This window comes from Borostomias antarcticus (genome assembly GCF_949987555.1).
Source record: "Borostomias antarcticus genome assembly, chromosome: 5".
In the NCBI taxonomy this organism is placed as follows: Eukaryota; Metazoa; Chordata; class Actinopteri; order Stomiiformes; family Stomiidae; genus Borostomias; species Borostomias antarcticus.
In genome coordinates this window covers 7,260,587-7,277,613 of record NC_140238.1, presented here as the reverse complement: position 1 = coordinate 7,277,613, position 17,027 = coordinate 7,260,587, and the positions used below count along the sequence as shown (strand labels likewise).

Here is a 17,027-nt window from a genome sequence, read left to right as displayed (position 1 = left end):
ACAGTGTCCTCTCGAAAACTGCGCATTCGTGAAGATGTTCAGGTGCTGACATGTCCCTGACATGCGATGAGTTGTTGCGCCCTAGCAGTGAACACAGGAAGCGTGTGATTGGTGGTGCTTATAGTGACGCGCGCGGGTCTGGGGAGCCTCTCTGTGAGCGCTGTGGGGGAGGGTACAGTATGTTCAGGGCCCGACCCCCAAGGCTTTACTGTAGACTATCTGTGAAATATCTGTGCAAACTTCCCCTGACCTCTCTCCTGGTCTGGAGACAGATACGGCAGAGATGGTCGGCGGGACACGCAGGGCCGTGTCACATCCTGAGGAGGCTTCAACAACCTGACAGGCTACTGGATGATGAAGAAGGCCAGGGTGAGGGATGCCAGGGGGACGAGGGAGGCCAGGGGGATGAGGGCCAGGGGGATGAGGGAGGCCAAGGGAATAAGGGCCAGGGGGATGAGGGATGACAGGGGGGTGAGGGCCAGCAGGATGAGGGAGGCCAGAGGGATGAGAGAGGCCAGGGGGATGAGGGCCAAGGGGATGAAGGAGGCCAAGGGGATGAGGGAGGCCAAGGGGATGAGGGAGGCCAGGGGGATGAGGGAGGCCAAGGGGATGAGGGCCAGCAGGATAAGGGAGGCCAGGGGGATGAGGGCCAGGGGGATGAGAGGCCAGGGGGATGAGAGGCCAGGGGGATGAGGGCCAGGGGGATGAGAGGCCAGGGGGATGAGAGGCCAGGGGGATGAGGGCCAGGGGGATGAGAGAGGCCAGGGGGATGAGAGGCCAGGGGGATGAGAGAGGCCAGGGGGATGAGAGAGGCCAGGGGGATGAGAGAGGCCAGGGGGATGAGAGAGGCCAGGGGGATGAGAGAGGCCAGGGGGATGAGAGAGGCCAAGGGGATGAGAGAGGCCAAGGGGATGGGAGGAGGTCTTGTTCTAACATCTTGCTTTCCTGCAGGCCCATCATGAGCCTTTTAGCTGTCATACAAACTAATGAATCAGAGTTTACAATTTAATTGTGGACTTACCTGGACAACCTCTATCCCTCTTTTCCTGTAAGACAGAAGAGAGAAAAAGAACAATCAAAATACACAAATTCTCTTTTAAGCATAATAATAACTTAATACATACACCAAGCAAAGAGCTAGTTGCACTGCCAGTGTATGGCCAAGCTGTCGGTAGAGAAACCAAAATGGCTCCCATTCACAAGGGGAATCTCACACAACTTCACAAAGGTTATGCCTGCTTCAAAGGGCAGACAGATGGACAGTTGGCAAGGAAACCTAGACCGGAAGTGCATGTCCTCATTCCCCAGCCAACATGTTTCTATAATGTGTATAATGGAATAAATACATGATCCTCACAGTGCAGAAAACTACCTATCTTGGGAATTAAAACAACAGGCCAATGCGTCATCCAGGAATCCAGTAATGGCAGTCCAAGCTAATTTTGTAAAGACTTGGCCAGAGTGATGTTTGAAGAACCTCTCACTTCTCAGAAACAGAGCAGAGATTCTATGCTTAGGGTAAAAAAAAAAAGAAGGTTGCTTGGCAACCAGCAGGCCCCATCCAAAAGCCGACTGCTCAGCAGCATTTGTGGAGGTGCCTTCAAGCTGCTCCACCATAATAAACCCTCATGTTCCACAGCTCTCACAGGCTACAGTCTGATCCTCTCTCCATCATGTTCCAGTTCTCACAGGCTACAGTCTGATCCTCTCTCTCTCCATCGTTTTCCACAGCTCTGACAGGCTACAGAGTCTGATCCTCTCTCATAGCTGCCTCAGTCTGTGCTCAAGAAGTAGCAGTGTTGGTCCAGAGGTAACCGAAAAACCCAACAACTCGACTATTTAACTTCAACAACAACTACATAGCAATGAACCAGTTAAGACAACAGCCATATCTGCACAGGCCAAGGGCTGCGTCAGTATCGTGTAAAAACAGAATCCCTTAACAAGGTTGACAGGATGAATTAGGAGGGTCTTATTTTTAGTTTGAGAAGGAGTGGTTCTTCTGCTTCCCTGGAAATGGCAGAAAGAGAGAGCGAGCGTGCGCTACGGGGCATGTTTAAACATGCGGGCTGTTGGGGAGATGCTGTCTGGATTAGATATTCGCATGGAGAAGCCTGGCCAAAACACAAACAGGAAGGGGAGGTGGCATCTCCTACAGCGAGGTGCAGAGCTGACTGGCCCACGCAGCGTTTCCTCCAGGATTTTTTTCAGCAGCGGGGGTAACGGGTTTTTGTTGTACCCTGGGTGGTGTGGTGTGCGTGTGTGAATATCAAACGGCAATTTCAAAATATAAAATAAAATGACACTTGACTGCAAAGCATACTTTAGGACATATGTATTTGAGTATTTACATTTGGAGGGTGCCCTATAGTTCAGTAGTGCCATGTAGTATAATTCACTATATGCACAACTCCAGTACTTCCTGAAATTAGACATGCTTCTCTATTTCCTGTCTCACACTATTGGATGAAATGATTATTCAGGTGTGCCTGATAATTGTACTGCAGTCAGGCACACCTGATTAATCACTTCATCCAATAGTGTAGGACAGGAAATAGAGAAGCATGTCTAATTTCAGGAAGTACTGGAGTTGTGCAATTGGCTAATATTCTGTGTTGATTTGGAGTGCCTGGGTCAATGCTATTAAAAAAAGATATGAATTTCCCGATAAAATATTAATATAAAATATAATATATACAATATTACAAGAAAAAGGAGCTGTGCCTTATTTCTCCAATGCAGTATCATATTCTGAGTTAATTTGGAGTCACTGGGTCACATGACATGACTAGCCATTTGCATTGACTACTAACCGGCAGGTCGTGAAAACCGTTGCATTGCGGCTCTAAACCCCGGGTTAAAGTCGGGGAAATAAGACGATAAGATTGGGTGCCCAAATATCTTTCGAATATCCAACTTGAAACCAACTTCACCTAAGTGTTTATCTACCTTTTGTTCTTGTTCTCCTTGACCTCCAGTAGCTATTCGCCCTGACTCTCATGCCTGTCTCGCTCTGCCTGAGGTAGCGTCCTCCAGTCGCCAGGCTCGGAGGAAGAAATGCTTGCGCTGGTTGTCATGACTTCAAGAGTGATTGACGTCCTGTCAATGTTCTATTGGCTCATCCGTGTTGAGAGAGAGCGGACGACCACTCGTTTCGTGTTGTGTACCGACGTAGTACCGCTACACAGAGTAAAAAATAAATAAATCCCCCATTCTGAAACAGCGGCGGAAATAATTTAAATTGTAAATGAATATAAAGTAAACCCTGCCATGGAACCATGGTGTCAGGCTTTCTGGGTGTTGTGGATGTGGGTACAGTAGAGACTACTCTGTCTCTATAGTCTCTCTCTAGAATAGGAGCCGTAGTAGAGCAGCATTTCAACTGCGACACTGAAACCTTGGTCCTTCATTCTCTTCATTTAATAATAGGACAAAAACAAGCAAACCTGAACCTCACACAAACCAGAAACACAAGTCCTAAAACAACAACAATCACGTGACATAATCCCGTCGAATCTACAACAGGGAGGAAGAAGAATGCAACCACAACAAGAAGACACAGGCCAGTGGTTGTAAGGTCACAAAAACAACCCGATTCTAACAGCGCAGCAGGCATTCGCAGCTTTACAACGACGTGGATATTTAATACTGCAGCTGGCCTGTTTCATGTGGAGTAAATGGGGCCTTTGGTTTCATCCCAGGTCAGGTATGGAGATCATTTGCCCTCTCGTATTGTTGCACTCTGGAGAAAAGGGAAGAGGAAAAGACTAAACAGACCACGCGGGCCAAGGACAGAGTTTTTTGTTTGGGTGATGTACTATGTTACAGGGTTGTGGAGTAGTAGCCCCCAGTACCGTAGATATAGGGCATAAAAACAAAACAACACAAAGTAGGTCTATCACACCGTTTCTGTTTCAAAGCCAACAAGATGGCAGTGGGCGACGGTGAGAGGTCTCCTTCCGGGAACAGATGTTCCGTCTCGTGAGCCTTGGGTGCCCCACACTTTTTTGGCTTGTGAGCTACTTTTAAAATGACCAGCTCAACAAGATCTACCCCCCCCCCCCAAACCCCTCCGGAAGGGCCACTTCTTAATTCACGTCTCATTAAAGTCATATCTTATCTTAAAAAGAATCCCATTGCTGAAAACTCATAAAAAATAACCTACAACAGAAAGAACAACATACGGCTACTGTTTCAAAATCAAAGAATACATTTATGAATCAAGATACCAATTACTTCACACTGGAAGTTGAACGTTAACTTTCTTATATTCCTTGCACAATCTTAACAGGTAACAATCAGCTAGCTGTCAGAACAGTGTGTCTTTAGCCTACTTAAATGACTCAATCACACAGCTCAATACACTAATGACTTGCACTGAATGGATCAGCCAGGGTTGCATAATTCTGACTTTTTGTGAGTTTCAAATTGATTCTGCTAGGCTACTCTCAGCACTCTAGTTTGCCGTGGGACAAAATAGATTGTATAAAAGGAGTTGTAGCAGGTGCACATACAAGCCTAAACAATGCTGAAATCAGCCCACACATGATTAAATCATTAAAATAAACAATGATGAAATCAGCCCACGCATGATTCAATCATTAAAATAAAGTGCAGTAGAAAACTGTCACACTTAATGTAATCTACAAAGTAGCAGGAGGAAAAAGTTGCTCAAGAGAAGTGACGTGACTGCTTGCCTCCGCACGCGCAACTTCAACGCGCGTCATCAAGTCACCTTTTTTATGGCTTTTCTTTTGAACGTCTTGAGATCTACCAGCAAAGTCAGTGCGACCTACTGGTCGATCGCGGCCGACGTATTGGGCACCCCTGCCTTATAGCATCTATGCTGTGTTCTCTCCGAGAGAGGACCCCCAGACCTGACAGGAGGAGGGGTGCGATGGACAGAGCTCTGTGGTGTCCACAACATCCAAAAGCAGGGGGTCCAGGCACATCTATTTTCCCTAATACGGTATACAGTACAAGTCCTCCAGATCGGCTGTGCCAGCTTTTTGAATGGGCACCACCGACGGCACCACCGACGGCACACGGCTCTTAAAGCTAGAAGACCCAGCAGAACACCACCAGGCTGCTGACCACCGGGACTGACTAGACACCGGGCCTCTCACAGCGCCAGACCGCACACGTATGCTGAGAGTGAGTGCACAGACAGAGCAGGTCTGCCTACACCAGAAAGGCCAGTCTAGACCAGTCTTGGCAGTAGGGCTGCTCGACAGTGTGCCAGAAAACCTTCAAGGTACTATCATCTTCATTCGCCCCGAATGTTTAATATCCAACTACCGATGCAATGAAGTAATGAGTGTCTAAGCAACGAGCCACTCTTGTTAATGTCTAAACCGCCGCGTGTCGAATTGATCTGCTGCTCGCGACGTTGAGCAAGGAGCCGGCTCTGAAATGTGTAACGCCGGCTCCGGAGAGCCAAGTTTATAATACCGATGTCACAACAGAAGCAGCACAGAAAGTCCTCGGCTCTGTGCAGTTACAGTTACTCTGTGTACCGTGTGTGACAAGGCATGGTTTAGCTGATTACGCCTATACAGTGATAACATGGCCGCTTCATCTTTTTTTCTTCTTCTTCCTCTTCGGTGTGGCATTTTGTTTCCTCGAGTGGCACAATGCAGGGGAATTGGGAAAACCCGTGAGAAAACGAGAAGTAGGAAAGAGGGCACAGAACCGCTTACCTGTCATCAGAGATGAACACACAGTAACAAGGGTGACAATGACAACTGCTGGAGCAGAAAGATATCTCCCTTGTGACATGTTTCCCTAGAAGACACACACCGATACTTCCCCAATTCGCAACCTGACCTCAGTGTTGTAAAATCATAGCCACAAGTGGGTGTAACAACTGAGACGAAGACCTTTATGAGGAATTCCATCAGTCTCCTGACATTTCCAGGAGAGTGGTAGACCAAAAGAACGAAATATCCCCCACAACAAGTCCCATCACCTTAACACGCGCGCATGCACACACACGCATGCACAAACAAACACAAGCACAACAAAATACCACAGTTGCAATTCGGTTGGAGGTTTATAAAGAGATTAGAAATGTTTTATGGATTATATTGTGTTAATCTGCGCTGGTTTAATGGGTTGCTTTGTGAGTCAACAGTCCCCCTTGGCAAGGTGAAAATCTCTCACCAGTCACCACTACCATCAGCTGGAACAATTCACACTGAACATTGTTCTACTCTGAACCCAAACAAGTGTGAAATTGTTCTACTCGGAGCCCAAACAAGAGAGCCTTGGCTGAAACGACAAGAACTCTAGACTGTCACCGTGACCGCACACACAGCGCAGGGCTTTCAGCGTGACCTTTGCTAGCACAGGCGGCTCCAGGGGGTTAGGACAGCGAGGTTAGGACAGCGAGGTTCGGACGAGCCGGTTTGTCCAAACACTGTTGTGGAGCCCACCGTGGCTTGTTGATACTCAACACAGCCCTTCTTGTCGATCAGCGGGCGTGCTTCGCACACAGTAAGCCTGCTGAAGAAACCAAACGCAATCCCTGACCCACTTTACAAGACATTATATAATCCTGTTCGCTCGGCTGGAGACAGATACAGCAAAGAACAATGTAAAGTACACAGTAAAGCAAGACAGGTAATCTCTCTCTTTCAGCTGACACTCAAATCCAGGCGCACACACACACACACACACACACACATGCACGCAAATACACACACACACACACACACACAAGCCTAAAGCTTTTAAAATTAAGAATTCCGGTTGCTCAAGTTTCACGTACTGGTGCATGCCAGTGTTAGCTGAGAGGCACCTCGGGCCACAGACCACACCTAAGCTAAAAACGACATATAGCCTAGCCCACACAAAACACATATGCAAACACACACAGCCCTATCTAATAGTTCTGCACTGAGGCCTAGCTTCAGTTCACCACTACCACGCATCATCACGCACACTCAGAGACAGGGAAATTCTCACATAGCGCCAAGGAGACTCCAATTTACTCTCCACTGGCGGCTTCAAATGGCATAGAGACAGAGACAGGCAGAGTAAAAGAGCAGGCAGCTCTAACGAGAGAACTCTTGAAAATGACCGCAACAATGACCCACGTTATCGTCATGGACTTCATCTGCTTGATGAAACGGCGGTCAATATCCCAGGTCTACAAGAGGTTTGGCTTTGCTTGCATAGAATACAAACTTGCTGTCCTCATCACCAGTTGTGAGAGCCTTAGAACTTCCTCTAGTGCTGAAACTTTCCCAAAACCGTCACATAGACTAACAAAACATCTGTAGGCCTACGTCAAGTTTGGTCTTTCAGTCTGAAGGTTCACACAAGAAATGGTTCACACAAGAAAACACTTCAGTCATAGTGTCATCAACCTCGACCCCAAGCAGAAAACATAACATTTAGTAATGCAATAGGTGAATAGGTGCAAATAGCTCCACTATCAGAATGCCAGTGACATAGCTCTTCAAGTCAACTTAGGGACGATAGATAGATAGATAGATAGATAGATAGATAGATAGATAGATAGATACTAATTTGGCAACAACTACATAGTGATAAATAAATGGAGTGAACTAACATTTCCAATACAGCGTGGATCATTTCAGTTTCACAATTTGAAGTATGAGAGATATAGTATTCGCGCTCAAACTGTATTGTGATGAAATGACATACATACCTGCACATATCTGCAAAGGCGTGGAAATTAAGCTTCTTCATCTTCTTCTCGCTGAGCCAGTAGCCCACTCTCCTGCCTTTCAAGAACGTCTGCATCTCCACTGCGCTTGTGCTCTCGATCCAGATGTGACTGTGAACTCAACCTGGACCTCGATCCAGATGTGACTGTGAACTCAACCTGGACTCGGGCGAAAACAGGAAACCGCGGTATAACACTCCTAGCAGAGGGGAGGGACAGAAACCAACGTTAGCCAGTTAGCCACTGCTGTGCTGTTGTTCACGTCTGTGATGTGTATTACCCCTAACCCAGTTGTGTAGATCTGTCTAGGTTTAAGCTAACACAGTTGTAATGCAAAGTGCGCCTACCTAGCCAACGAGCTAAGCTGTGTGTCTTTCTAAAAACCCTGGCTGTGAGCACACCTTCATTTTCATTTCTGAAATATTAGGCCACGCCATAGCACATCAAAATAATTGAACACTGGCCATCCAAAAGTATATTAACTTCAGGTTGTTACGTCATCTATCGAATCACTACTCACTAGTCGGTCAACGCTAAGGTTAGCTATGGAAGTAGCGATAAGCAACACACTAGCTAACGTTACTATTGCGATGTCTAACTTAATTTAATGTGGGCGAGTGCATCTGGATTGGACGGAGCGCCCGCTAGCTGGCAGTGGCTACCCACGAAATGGGTACCCACTAACGTTAGACTAACGTTAGCTAGCAATGAAAGCTAGCTAGCTAGTCTATAATAAGATGCGCCACAGACCAAAAGCTGACAATGATCTAGCTAAAGGAAGAGGTGTAAATCATTTCTTGGCTACGAATGCATTGACAAAACTCCACACAGTTAACGTTGGCTAGCTAAACATATTTACCACTTAGCACATTTCCTTCTTGAATTTCGTTGTCCTCTTCAGGATAGCCACGGAGCTAGCTGGCTTGATAGTTGTCCATTCGGCTACTAATACAAGTACAAGTTGATGGCCAACGCCGCTGGACCGGAGGACAACGAACAAGCGAACGCAATGTTCTCTACAATGAACGTAGAATCTCGTTGGCTCGTGTTCATTCAAGGAACTCGCCCTGCCGCTTGCATCCCACACAGCTCACCTCACCGTGGCTCTGGGGCTAGCCAGCCTGCTGCCTGTCACCACAGGGAAAGGGTGGAGGAAGTATGGTGCGTTCGTTTGTGGTCGGAAGTGGCAAGTCGCAAGTGGCAAAATACCTACCTCCGACCTGTGTGCATTCGAGCTATATACCATTATATCACAGTTACATAGTTATATCTAGTGCATTCGAGCAACTGGGGGCTGAGAAACATATCCGAATTTGCGACGAGGAAGTGCGAGTTCATGCGGTGTTTTATTTAATAATTCCTAGTAGCAAGTCGCAATTTGCCACCTCCCAGTTATAAACGAATGCACCAGAAGTAGCGCTCTAGCACTAGGTGGCAGCATTCCATTCATGGCAAAGGTGATGTTTTTGTCGTTTCTCTTGCAGAGAAAATAAATTCAACAGGAACATAGAACCTCTGGTTTTGCTGATATAGCTTACTGTGCGCTTGTTTGACACCAAGCAGTGATTTATTCCAAAGAAGGTAACTAGAAGACAGAGAAGCCTTGAGTAGTTACTGCCGAGGAAATCAGAAGCGTTTTGAAACGCAACAAATGCGCCATCTTCTGGTGAAACGCTGACAGTGACTGTTGAATGATAATTGCTGGCCAGCGTTCTTTACGATGTACCGGTAAATTCATCTTGACATAGGCTACACACTGACATACATCGTACAGGGAAATATAACTCTCATTTGCCTGTTTTATTTCATTTTCTAGATATACTATTACTACATTTGTTAAGTCTTTTTTATATAAAGTAATTTGGTCTTCAATATCTCCATACAGTATCAACATAACGGAATGCCCACTGGAATACTAGCTTGTAGAAGTAGAACAGTCACTTTTTTAACAAAGAAGGAAGCTAGTTAACGTTCCACGACGTCATAGTTGAGCCTCATTGGCCAAAGTCGTAGTAGCTCCCAGACCAGCTAGTTATACAAGCTAGTTCCTGCAGGTCTACTTCCGACTCGGCACCTTCATCCTTCGCAAGTCTCCGGTCAGCTACCGAGGTAAGGTCCTCCGACAAACAAATGGTGACATATATGGAAATTAAACGGGTTCGTATCTGTGCGACACAGTGAGATGGTTTCATTTCGGGACCCGGGGTGGTACGCCCGCTCATCTCGACTTCCTCCACGTGGCCCTCTGTCCCGCCGGAACATGCGTATGTTTATGTTTGGTTGTGTGCTGCTCAAATTCAAGCATGGCGGCAAATGAGGCGGACGAGGCCAGCCTGTCCCTCGAAGACATGCTGGAGAATGACGACGACGAGCTGCGAGAGGCCATGTCGGTGTTGGCTGGAAGCGACCCTGAGAAATGCTCTTATCCAGAGGTGCCGTTAACACCGACCGGCCTGGTCCAGTAAATGTTTCGTTTGCTGATCAGCACGAGGAATATGTAGCCTTGCCATTATCGTGGCACTTCTTATGATCAATTTCGTTGTCTTTGTTTCAATGCAGGGATATGTAAAAAGGCAAGCTGTGTTTGCTTGCAACACTTGCACACCAAGTGAAGCCGAGCCTGCCGGGCTTTGCCTCGCCTGCACCAACAAATGCCACGATGGCCATGACATCTTTGAGCTTTATACCAAAAGGTATTCATTAGCAGAGGAGGAGGATTTCTTTAGCTAAGAGTCCCAATGAGGAATGCCCTCGCTCCTAGCTCACTTTTACAGGCCAGCTTCTACGTCTGAGTTCTAAACGTCACCAGTGATGTCACATTACCCATTTGTTCTCATTCAGGAATTTTCGCTGTGATTGTGGAAATTACAAGTTTGGCCAGTTTCAGTGCAAGCTGATCCCTGTAAGTCTTGAATTTCCCATCAGTCATGTAGCTAGTAAAGTGCTGACAGCAGAACATTGATTATTCATGTCATTATCCCCATTGTCTTTCGTCACAGAGCAAAGACAGCCAAAATAGTAAAAACCAGTACAACCACAACTTCCGAGGCTTGTATTGTTCCTGTAACCGACCATTCCCAGACACAGACGACCAGGTAGATACTAACCAGCCACTTCATATTTTTTTCTGTATTAAGAATGAAGTTGTGACATTCTGCATCACAAAACCCTTTACTTTCCTGCAAGGTGGATGAAGAGATGATCCAGTGCATCGTCTGTGAGGACTGGTTCCATTCCAGGGTGTGTAACCGTAACGTCAACATTTAGTTTAGCATGCTTGAGAGACTAGACGTGATACTTTTCAAACTGATATCTTTTTTTCATGTGGGCAAAATTTGGAATGGTCCAATGACAGTCAGGGACACTACACAAGTGGTAGCAGCTGACGGCGATCTAATCTATCTCTGGTTTCTAAAACCAGTTCTCCTGTCTTTGCTACATTCAAGGGTGTTTATTTGTTGCATTTGCAAGATGCAGGTACCATGTACAGTGAAATGACTTGAGCCATGACTTGATTTACCATTTGTGGTTCTTCCATGGAGCAGCATCTGGGCTCTGCAGTGGTGGAGTCAGAGGAGCTGCATGAGATGGTGTGTGAGTCGTGCATGAACAGGGCTCCCTTCCTGTGGACCTACGCTGCCCACATTGCAGGTCTGCTATTCCCTCTCCCCTTCTCTGTTGACGAGTTTAGAAATGTTGTACATGTTTACAACAGCAGGCTGACTTGCTCACCCAAATTCATTATTAATAATTATAACCATTAATCATTATTGTAAGTCACTTTGGATAAAAGCGTCAGCTAAATGACTAATGTAATGTAAAATGACATGATCTCTGTTAGGGATGAGACGGTATATGGTAAAACTCAACCGCGGTATAAAATGTCCACGGTATTAGAACCGTGACATTCCCTGTGTTTACAGTATTACGTTTACGATATTACACAATAATGCGCTGCTGAAACTTCACATTTCAAGTTGCTTGCAACAGTTAATTTTGTAATTTAATATAAGCTTGCTATTAATAAACTGAGCTTGATTACAATACTGTGTATTTTCCATCATGTGTTGCACTGTAGTTCCAAATACTTGTTTTTTTTATGCGTGTTGGGGAGGTGAAATGCCGTATACCGTGAAAAACCGTACCGTGTAACTAGATACCGTACCGTACTGTAATGCAAAAATCCATACCGTCTCATCCCTACTCTCTGCATGTCCAGCTGGAAAAGTCATGACTGTACTGGTTTTTTTTGCCAGCCCCTGACTACTGTTTTTTTTTTTGCCAGCGCCCCCCGTGATCAAACTCAGCCCCTGCAAGGAGGAGGTGGAGGTCGACGTGGAGGAGGACGGGAGGAGTGAGAAGGAGGACGGGAGGAGTGAGAAGGAGGACGGGAGGAGTGAGAAGGAGAAGTGTGAGCCACATGTGAACGGAGGCGAGGGGTCCTCTGCAAGCCCTGGCGGTCAGGAACAGGAGGCGAGTACATGTTTATGAGGCCGGATGAGCATAATTAACTCACGTCCAGGGATGTTATATTGATTAGCTCCCATCCTTATTGAGCCCTGAAGCACATTTGGCTACATTAGCTGCAAGCACATGAAGCTACATTTAGCTGCCATTTAGTTTAGAACACAGACTGACAATTGAATTCATGACATTGGCCGGGTTTCCCGAACGAGTTCCAAAGTACTTCTTAACTCCCATGCAAAGGGTTGCTTAAGAAGGGTTCCTTAAGAAGGTTCTTTATCGGGAAACCCGGCCAGTGTCAGGAGAGCCATCTGCAGTGGAGGGTGCTTTACCTCCGCCCTTCAGTTTGCTGCCACCAGATGGCGCCAGACGGTAATGTATATAGCAGGCCCAGACAGCGGACTCTAGATCCAGTCATGCCGCCCTGTCTTCAAAGTAATTAGAGGGGAAATGATCCGTGCGACACTGATCCCCCCTGCTCTGGTGACTGCCTTGGCCGGGCTTCACAGCACAGCTTACAGTAAACAAGGCTGATTTCAACGGCCCAGCCTCTCTCCGTACTAGCTCCAATTGAAAGAGCGAGCGTGTGAGTCACCGGCGTTGCCGCCGCAGCGCTGCGCGTGTTGACCGTGGCCTTTAAATCACTGCATTAACCGCGCCGCTGTTCTTCCTGTGAGACCCCCGTGAGACTCAACCCCCTCAGCCTTGTGGGAAGCTATAAGCAGGTCTCCTCGTTCCCTGTCGTTGATACAGAGAGAGGCCAGGGAGGGGAACGCCTCCTACAAGCGGCCTCGTCACGAAATGTCAAGCGGCTCCGCGAAGTGCCGGACCAAAACCGAGGCGTGCAGGCTGAAGGAGCTGCAGTCCCAGGGCCCAGAGAGGACCCGAGAGGGAGCGGTGTTCTGGCCCTACCACTGGCGCGCCATGCTCTGCACCTGCGTCAGCTGCAAGGTGAGACTCGCAACTCTCCCCCTTTCCTAGGCCGCTGCTCCCGGACGCGACCCTGGACTTAAATGACCGTCTGTCCACATGTTGATGCCTAGAAGGCCTACGTTGAGGCGGGAGTGCAGTTCCTACTGGACCAGTCCGACACACAGCTGGCCTATGAGAACAGAGGAAGGGAGAAGCCGTTCGGCAAGGACCTGCCGTTCGGCGAGGACCTGCTGATGTCATACCTGGGATCTCTGGACCGCGTGCAGCAGCTGGAGATAGTTTACCGTGAGGACGGGAACCAGTAGTCTTTCGGTGGGGGTGGCGGGCTCAAAGTGACAACGAAAAACAGTCTGAATGCCGTAATGTTAAAATGGGTTGTGTATTCCTTCCCTCAGATTTCAATGACTTGAAGACTGAACTGAGAGAGTTCCTGCAGCAGTGCGCCAGTGAAGGAAAGGTGAGGATCTATACGAAAACAAGACGAGGAAGACCTTGTGAATGCAGACCTGCTACTGTGTGTGTGTGTGTGACCCAGAAAAAAGCACTGCCGTCTTTCACGTCTTTCTACCGCAAGCCCCTCTTGAAGCCGCCGTTCCTCTTGCGTTGGCAGGTGGTCACAGCAGACGCCGTACACGAGTTCTTTGAGGATCTGCAGTCGAGGAAGAGGCGGCGCGCCAACGCACGGCAGAACCACTGCGACTGAGGCTGGCGCCGCCGCCGGCATCCGCCGCCTTCGGACACCTGCGCCTCCCTTCGCTGCTTGAGAATAACCGACAAGACTGAACGCCCCAGTATGGCAGATCAAAAACATTTTCCTTTTGAATAAAAGTTAAGTCATGCTGCTAACCAGACTGTTCCTAAAATGGAAGAATAAAAAAAGAGTCCATGCTGTGAGGGATTTAGAAGACACTTTTCATCCTATGGGGAGGAACATGAGGATCGCGGTGCTGTGAGAAACGGGCGCCAGGGGCCTCATTACAGAAACTTCATGAGTCTGAAATCCTGTTTAGGATCAGTTTAGGATGACATTGAGGGTTTTTGGTATTACAGAAACATGTTTCTTGACTGCATTTAGGGGGGGAAAAAAATCCTATTTTAGGATGGGAAGCTATTACAGAACTGTACTAATTTAGGAATTTCCCAACAAGGATAGCATAGACCCTGTCCTAAATTCCAAATAACTGCCAGAAATGGCAGCAGCACTGTTGTTAGGTCTGTATGGCAATAATGATTGAAAGGCCACTCAAACCGATGATGCTTTAAAAATGAACTTTCATTTGATTTAAAACATTTAATTCGGGAAGAATAAATGAATATATTAATCAATACAATACATTGTCTACAACAAAATATTATTTTTCATCTTGTGTCCTATATTTAAATAAAATTGGATGAAAAAAAAGACTTAATAGCTAAGTTTTTGGCTGATGGGCGGAGCCCGACAGCCCTGTAACAGGGTTTCTCCCTCCCTCCTTCTGTCTGTGCGTTGGTGACTGCAGGCAGAGTGAGTGGCAGGCAGCACAGAGAGCAGCGGTGTCAGATTTCATTCCATTAGAGAAAGAGACTGCTCCCTCTCACTCACTCGTGCAGGCAGACAGTCTGCAGGCACAAATGAACTTGGCCGCCACTCAACGTCAACACAACACTGAGTAAACAGGAAGTGAGGTCTCATTGCATAGACATTACATTACATCATCCCTTTGACATTCTACTTAATATGCATGCTCCCAAAGGCCCAGTCCCAATGTCCACCCTTGCAGACTCACAGACTTAAGGGCGTGCTCCCGCGAAGTCCGCGAGGGCTTAGGGGTGTCCCAATGTCATATCGGCAAGTGCATGAGGGCTCTCTGGCAGACATTTTGAGCCCTTCATGCCCCCTTACTGTAAGTCTGCACTTCTGCAGACTTTGCCTAAGGGAATTACCCACAGTTCATATCGTTGTGACGTGAAACACGGGGTTACCTGAAGAACATCCAATAAACAAGCACGGACAGGTCAACCAACCTAACGTTCACGTTACAAAACAAAATATGTTTTCAGCTGGACTTGCTTATCTGCACCGGTAGCCTTTTAATTATTTTGGTTTCATTATTTTTAAGTATGGGTTATTAATAACCCCATGGGTTTGTATAATGTGATTTGTTTAAAAATATGTAGGCTATGGTTATAAATTACATCGATTTATGTTGCTCTAAATCATATGATTGCCCCGTTAAAAGCAGTATGACAATCACCCATTTCGGTGCAATGTTCTTTGAATTGAGATTTCCAACATGAATATGGAAAGAGTTGTGAGGTGCAGAAATGTGTATTGTCATTCTTAAGTAAATACTTTTGGATTCATCACAAAAGTTGAACAGACATGTTTTGATGGTATCACAGAGAGTTCTGATAATGTAAAGGGGATTTAACTCGGGCCAAAATTAATTTACACAAATTCCCCTACAAAAAAAACAAAAATTCATAAAAAGCCCCACACCCACAATACTGTAGTAAGAAATATGTTTTCACGTCAACGTAATGTGATGTCGCAAGTGCTGTCCCATTCCTTTTTATACCAATTCGAGCCCTTGCAGCCTCTCGCACTCAACCACTTTACCAGGTGACGTCAATAAGTCTGAGGGCTCAGGGCTTAATGGTTTAGGGGGGACATTGGAACTGGGCCTAAGAGTCTGCGGGCACAAATTAACATGGCCGCCACTACACGTCAAGGCCGCTTAAACAGGAAGTGAGGTCTCATTGCTTAACACATCATCCCTTTGACATGCTTGACTCTGCTTACTATGCACATTCCACATGTCAATAAGTACAATTTAACATGGCCGCCATTCAAGGTTAATGCAATGCACTTGTGAGTCTACACCATCACTTAATGCTACCTCCAGATAAGGCTCCCTTCACCACCTAAAGGGAAGTGCATATGGCAGGCAATGACATTTGTCCAGAACTATCAAAAGAAGATCTGTATGTACACCTTCAGCCATAAGCCCGGCTGGACTAGTTTTGTCCATGATGGCTAGCTACCAAGCCAGTGACAAGTGAAAGCCCTTGTCCATCTCGAGTAGCCTACTGGTACATTCTAATCAAAGACAGTCCTACAGGAAGTCTTATAGGATGAGTGCCAATTGAAGAATCAAATGTACAGTTATAGTAAGGATTTCTTGAGATAAGATGGGAGGTCTGAGATAGGAAAGGACACAGCCATGAGTTTAGGAATTGCTTCTGTAATCTTAAGATATGATATTAAGTTAAAATGAGACGAGCAGAATTTTTCTGTAATGAGGCCCCAGGACATCTAGCAGTTTTAGCCATGCACTGAATCTATGTTCTAAAAGAGTAAATGCTTCTGTCAAAAACATTTTACCAGGCAAATTAATTTGTTTATTCTGATTATTATAATTTAACTAATACTCTGTAAAGCGCAATGTGTTACCTCTGCGTATGAAATGCGCTATGCAAATAGTTTGGTTTGATTTGAATTTTCTTTTCACACATACAGCTTCATGTTATCTGATTTAATGCACTATTTTTATACATTCCAATTGAAGGTTCCCTCTGGTTGTGTTCTACTATTCTTGTTACTGAACTGTGGATTATAGCAGAGTGAAGGTGTATGAATTAAGTAGATTTAATTATGTTTTGATTATATTCCTGTTGCCTGAAGAAATAAACATTATTGTTCATCCATTATATTGTGTGTAAGTCTTCACCATTTGTCTACCTTGCATACTATGATAAACAGCAAGCTAGTGAAAACAATGCAACAAAGAAATGCCATGAATTTTGAAGCCATTTATTTTTAAGATGCCCAACTTGAACACTGTTATGCACCTTTTGATGCAACAGTAGAAAAATAGAACCAGAGAAACTAACTACAACTTGATACGGGAATCTACAAAAGGCTTTGTGTCAAGCACAATGTACCACGTACAACGCG

General features: G+C 46.1%; 2 protein-coding genes across 3 annotated transcripts in view; one reads left to right on the top strand and one right to left on the bottom strand.

The window, feature by feature from the left end:
• itpk1b (inositol-tetrakisphosphate 1-kinase b) overlaps nt 1-8,788 on the bottom strand; it is a 34,475-nt gene extending 25,687 nt beyond the window's left edge. The window contains exons 1-3 of one of the 2 annotated variants that reach the window (XM_084438737.1): nt 8,553-8,788; nt 7,676-7,892; nt 1,022-1,046 (exon numbers count right to left, since the gene is read on the bottom strand). In XM_084438737.1, the coding sequence (XP_084294863.1) occupies nt 1,022-1,046; nt 7,676-7,770 (120 nt within the window). In that variant the 5' untranslated portion in view covers nt 7,771-7,892; nt 8,553-8,788. The remainder of the gene's footprint in view (nt 1-1,021; nt 1,047-7,675; nt 7,893-8,552) is intronic. The other variant, XM_084438738.1, reaches the window with a different exon arrangement.
• A 1,208-nt stretch (nt 8,789-9,996) lies between these two features.
• On the top strand, nt 9,997-13,793 carry LOC311309237 (putative E3 ubiquitin-protein ligase UBR7; the record flags this gene model as incomplete). The annotated part of the gene is made up of 11 exons (XM_084438420.1): nt 9,997-10,125; nt 10,253-10,386; nt 10,535-10,595; nt 10,693-10,788; nt 10,880-10,933; nt 11,239-11,344; nt 11,979-12,166; nt 12,911-13,108; nt 13,201-13,375; nt 13,486-13,547; nt 13,701-13,793. 11 exons carry the CDS (start codon nt 9,997-9,999, stop codon nt 13,791-13,793), a joined length of 1,296 nt encoding a protein of 431 aa, XP_084294546.1.
• Nucleotides 13,794-17,027: the final 3,234 nt, after the last annotated feature.